Source organism: Hibiscus syriacus, unplaced genomic scaffold (genome assembly GCF_006381635.1).
Source record: "Hibiscus syriacus cultivar Baekdansim isolate YM2019G1 unplaced genomic scaffold, ASM638163v2 tig00117012_pilon, whole genome shotgun sequence".
In the NCBI taxonomy this organism is placed as follows: Eukaryota; Viridiplantae; Streptophyta; class Magnoliopsida; order Malvales; family Malvaceae; genus Hibiscus; species Hibiscus syriacus.
This window is the reverse complement of record NW_024063524.1, coordinates 2,432,945-2,438,549: the sequence shown is the minus strand read 5'-3', so window position 1 is coordinate 2,438,549 and position 5,605 is coordinate 2,432,945. Positions and strand designations below refer to the sequence as shown.

Genomic DNA, 5,605 nt, shown 5'->3' with positions numbered 1-5,605 from the left:
AATTATACGGGTTTTAGGTGTTACAGTAGTATACAAGTATACTCACTATTTCAGTTTATCAGTTAGCTGGATCATGTCATGAACACTTTTAGTATGTCTTAGTTAATAGTGTGACATTGGGCTAGTTAGCTCATTGTTTGGAATTTGTTTCCTTACGCAGGTTATTCGAGGAGCAGTCTGAGGACTTTTTGATAGCAGTGATCCAGACCCAGATAGTGCAGAGTACGTCGCGAGTTCATCTTTAGAAGGCATGTATAATTTGTAAACTCCGATTTGTATATTTTTGTATGAGTCGTAACTCATTTTAAACTATGGTTTGTATGATTTAAATATTATTTTGGGAGCTCCTAATGTAAACTATTTTATTTAAATTGTAGTTGATTTATTTTAGCAAGAGTGATTACAAATGATCATTTTTTAAAAAATGGAAAAAATTAAAAGAAAATTTTGGTTAGCCACTCTGGTGGTTCCGTGTGGCATTTTGATTGGTCAACTGTATGTCGTACTGGTTTAGGGTGTTACATTTTCACTAAGTAAATCACATAGTAAATATTTTAGATAAGATCAATATGAAAAAATCACAGACTCTTACACATCTTATAGATCGAGTTCAAGTTAAATTATCATCGCTAAGTGATGATTGAATTTGAATGAAACTAAGCCTGAATGATAAGATTTATAAACAAAAATGGATGTTTTTTTACAAGAATATATCATCAATTTTACATATACTCGATTAGACTCATACATAACTCCACCTGAATTAACTCGAAGATTCAAGGTTTACTCGGCCTGAAGATCAACTAATTTGATATTGACCCGACCCAAAAACAAAATGATTCGATATTGACCCGACTAAAAAATCAACCAATGTGATATTGACTCGAATCACAAATCAATCAATTCAATATTGTCCTGACCCAAAATTAACTCGATCTAATATTGATCCAACCTGATATTCGACTAGACCTAACTTACCATAGACCCAAACCAAATTTGATTTGACTTGAATAAACCTAAGTTGAAAGTGTTCCGACTCAATCCTACCCAAATCAACATAACCCACAAAATTTCTGATCTAAACCCAATCTAAAAAACTCTTGCCACCTCTAAGTTTAGTAAGAATTTTTCAAATCTTTTACATTATTTGATAATTTTAATCAAAATTTTAATTAATTTATTTGTTTTTAAAATAATTATTTTACTTTTTTTAGTGATGAACAAATAAATAATATTTTACTTTTAAATAATAATTTGTTTTGCTTTTGTCCATAAACAAAAAATAATAATTAAAGAAATAAACAAAAATAATATTATGTAAATAACTGCAGAAGGAAAAAAATACAAAAAGAAAGAATTAAAGACTTACTATTATTTGTTAACTTAAATTTCTTTAATACACGTGACGAGAATTATTCGTGTGACATGTTAAGGGGTATAATTAAGGGGCAGGAGAATTGCATTCCTCAACCATCTTAATCAAAAGGTACGTTACTTGATATTTCTAAATTTAGGGGTTCCTTGTTAATGCTAGCAAACTATTTTAAGGAACCAAAGTTAGGGATTAATTACATTATATTTGATAATTAGTGATGATGATTATCTACAGATACTAGTTTATTAATTACATATATAGGTTCATCCAGTCGAAGCCATGGATATAAGTGCCTTGTCCTATGTAGAAAACATCTTGATCATATCCAAATTCCCCAAGGAAAGGTGGTGGTGGGCCCATTGATGATGAACTCGGACTGTTACTCGAAACCCCGTCCATACGTTCCGTCAGCCCTTGGATTTCCTTCTCCGCCTCTCCAAGCTGTTCCTTCAGCTTCAAAACCTGTATAAAAAAGACCGTAAACACCCATGTTTTTTATCAACTACGTACTTTTTGTTGTGTAATGAAGTGACAAAGTTTGCTGTTCATTGTCAATGTTTTTGTCCGAAGTTTTGTTGATAAAGTTTTATAATGTCCTAACCCAACAGCATGGCATGGTTTTCTTCGAGCCTAGAGCTCATGCACGTCCCTAATATGGTGGGTCACCTTGTCTTTTTCCAAGGGTATAAAGATTAAAGGGGCACTTGCTTGATTTTCTTCGAACCAACGCTCTTCATTCTTTTGTCAACTTCTAAAAAATCTAATAAATCGCGGAAGTGAGCTCTCATCATCTTTTCGTTTAAAATAATAAAATAATTCATGTTGAAAAAAGGGGGGAAAACATGTTATTGGGTTAGAACTTAACATCTGTTTGATTCCTGAGAAACCAGAATACTTTTGAAAAAAATGGTTTTCCTGAGAAAAAGGAAGCTTTAATAGAAAAAGGGTTTGTGTTTAAACATCCAACTGAGTTAATGATCTTTCGTAAAATGTATGAACACATTTGAGGTTGAAATATTTATACATACCTCCGATTCAAGTCGACATTTTTCAAGCACAACCCCTTCATGGATTGTCTTTAACTTGCTGTACTCCTCCTCAAGTTTCTTATTCTTCCACCGGGCCCTTCGATTTTGGAACCAAACCGCCACCTGCCGAGGGTCCAGCCCCAGCTCCGAAGCAAGCCGGTCTTTCCGTTCCGACTCGAGCTTATGTTCATTTCCAAAATTAAGTTCAAGAAGATGAACTTGTTCGTCAATAAGCTTCCTTTTCTTAGCTGCCGCTGCAGCGCCGCTTTCCGCAGTCTTGTTCTTCCTCCGCCTCCGTCGAGGCTTTGGTCTTCCTGTTCGTTACAGAAAAGGGTCTGTTTAAGCTAACAAGAAAATCGAAAATCATTAGCAGATTCAAGTTTTAGTTTTACTACACAAATTATTACCTTGCTGTGGTGCAACTTGAGTGTATACCCCAGGGTACATTTGGGAGATAAGAGCCATATGCTCTTCAAGCTCTTTCATTTGGTTTGCCATCTATAAACACTAATTTTTTTTTTCATTTCGTTTTATTATTATTATTATTATTATTAAAATTATTATTATTATTATTATATATTATATATATTATTATTATTTAATAAATATTACAAGCAAAAGCCCAAAACTGAGGCCCATATACAAAACCTGAAACCCAAATCACAGCCCAAATACAAACCCCAGGCCCAACCAGAACCGACCCAGACCAAATGGAAACCCTAAACATTTGGGGTTTCAGCTAGGGTTTCTAAACCCTAGCACTGATGTCGTCGCCTCAAGTTTCCAGAAGATCCCAGCTGCCGCCTCCAGATGCTTCCAGCCGCCCCACGTCCTGCTGTCGACACTACCACTGCCACGATGCTTCACCAAAGACTCAGAAATAGCCCGACGTTGAAGCTATATGGTGAGTCACCGCATAGCCATGGTGACTCACCGAAGTTTCCACTCTTTAACCAGTCCGAGAGGAGTGCCGTGGTGGCTATAAAAGCCACCGTTACCTGCAAAATAAAGGAGAGAGTAGAAAATCCGGAAGAGGACAGCAAGAAAGAGAACAGAAAACAGAGAGGAGACCAACAGCCACGGAGCAACCAAACAGAGAGCAGAATACGAGAACAAATCAACACCCAATAACCAGAAAGAAGAGGAAAAGGAGCATCTTACCATCATAGAAGCCTCCAAACCGTCTGGAACCACCGGAATCATTGAAAAACCGAAGGTAAAACCTTCGATTTATTTTAGATCTAGAACGATCTAAAGCGTTTTAGGACAAGCGAAGGCCATATTCGGCCTTAGGAGATGGAGATCTACACTCTAGGGTAATTTGGAAATTCCGGCCACCGTTGGTGGTGGTCGGTAGTGGCGATCAATGCCATTGGTGGTGGCCGACCGGTGACTTTTAGAGAGAAACGAGAGAAATGATATCTCTCTTCTCTAGAGAGAGAAGAGAAATGAGATAAATGGCCCTTCGGGCCAGCCGTTTGGGGTATTTATACCCCTTCCCAAACGACGCCGTTTTGGGAGGGGTATATCTATAATTTCGTGCATGGCCAAACCCTTTCTGCAGCCATCCTAGTTTGTAATCCTTGCAATTTAGTCACTGAAAGTAATTTTTGATTATTTTTAATTTGACATTCGAATTTAATATAATTTTATTTTAGTCCATAAATTAATAAATGAGTAAAATAACATGTTTAATCCCTGTAATTTTAAATAATTAATTATGAATTAGGTATTTAATTCTATTAGGTTATAATTTAAGTCACAAATTTCAATTTATTTATTTATTTTTTTACAAGTTTTATTTATTTTAAATATATAGTTTTAATTTTATTCATTGTTTAGTTATATGTTAATTTTATATGTTTACTTTTAATTATTATTACTATTATTATTATATATATTTATATAATAAATAATATTTATTTTATTTATTAAAATCTTATTTAATTACTTTTAACTTATTTTAATCATGTTTTAATATTTATTTATTTTTCAATATTAAGAAAGGACAGTCTTAAAACAACTGGATGTCCATTTTCTGATATTTTAAATAAATAAATATCCTATTTTATAAATTATATATTAATTATTTTAATTATTTATTTATTTTTTAATATCGAAGAAAAGAGCTGTCTTAAGGCACCTAGAAGTCATTTTCTGATATTTCTAAATAAATAAATATTTTATTTATAAATATATATAAATTAATATATTTTTTTCATAATTATAATTTTGAAATAATAGGATTATAAATTAAATATTTTAAATTTTTAAATTTATAATAATAGAGACAATTTATAATTAAAAAGTACCAAATTTGGGCGTTGTAGGGGTGCTAATCCTTCCCTAAACATAACCGACCACGAATCCCTTTTTATTATTAAAAAGAATGAATTTTTGGTTATAAACGCAGATCAGTTCATCTTTTAACTAATGTTTTCATAAAAACTCTTTTAAAAAGGTAATTTTTAGGTATTCAAACCTACCTGACCCAAAAGGCCGATGGCGACTCCCAAAACATTTTAAAAATCATTTATTCACATCATTTTTCCCGCCAAAATAAAAATTTCGTACCAGGGCGAAAACCGATTACGACAGCTTGGCGACTCCGCTGGGGACCGTCAAACTTTAAAATTAATTTTCTATATTAATTAGAAATTAAAAATTCATTTATTTAATTTTTAATTCTTTTCTTTCAAATTTTTTATTACTTATTATTTTTATATTATTTTATTAATATTTTTTTTATTTATTTTATTCAGGTATTAATTATTTTATTTGTCTGTTAGAGGTTTGAACATTTCTCTTCACACACAACACTTACATTGCATAACATAAGCTTTCTAATTAAGCTTGTCCCTTTTAAGTGGGAGTGAAAGCGACGTCTTCGTGAGAATTTATTCTCCGTGTCAGACCTAGCAAGTAACTTTCGGGGTTCATATACTCTATGTCTTCGTGAGAATTTATTCTCTGTGTCAGGCATAGAGAAACGTGTCCCCTCGAATTAAACTCGATCCACTAAAGTCTGTAATGGACTAGGATTGAGGGTTTGACAGCCCAATGGGGCATCAACAAGGACAGTTCGAGTACCTTTACTCCTAGAAATGAAAACTTGCATATAATAAACCCTAAAAACTCTCCCGATCTGAAACCATGCCGAAATTTTTTCAGTAGGTATACACAAAGGAGAAATAAGCTCTAG

The 5,605-nt window shown here is 33.1% G+C and overlaps 1 protein-coding gene across 1 annotated transcript; it reads right to left on the bottom strand.

Annotated features, from left to right (window-relative positions):
• Window positions 1–1,624: 1,624 nt before the first annotated feature.
• Window positions 1,625–3,606, bottom strand: LOC120195368 (homeobox-leucine zipper protein ATHB-40-like). The gene is made up of 5 exons (XM_039197416.1): window positions 3,338–3,606; window positions 3,166–3,253; window positions 2,811–2,901; window positions 2,404–2,717; window positions 1,625–1,837 (listed from the first exon to the last, which is right to left on the bottom strand). The coding sequence occupies exons 1-5, from the start codon at window positions 3,604–3,606 to the stop codon at window positions 1,625–1,627; spliced, it is 975 nt and encodes a 324-aa protein (XP_039053347.1).
• Between the last annotated feature and the right edge of the window lie 1,999 nt (window positions 3,607–5,605).

Excerpts from the sequence above, each read along its gene's own strand:
- LOC120195368 (XM_039197416.1), bottom strand. The coding sequence starts at position 3,606 with ATGATTCCGGTGGTTCCAGACGGTTTGGAGGCTTCTATGATGGTAAGA. Across the intron at positions 3,254-3,337 it reads GTTAAAGAGTGGAAACTTCG|TGGTAGTGTCGACAGCAGGA; the intron begins GTGAGTCACCAT and ends GCATCGTGGCAG. Across the intron at positions 2,718-2,810 it reads TCAAGTTGCACCACAGCAAG|GAAGACCAAAGCCTCGACGG; the intron begins GTAATAATTTGT and ends TGTAACGAACAG.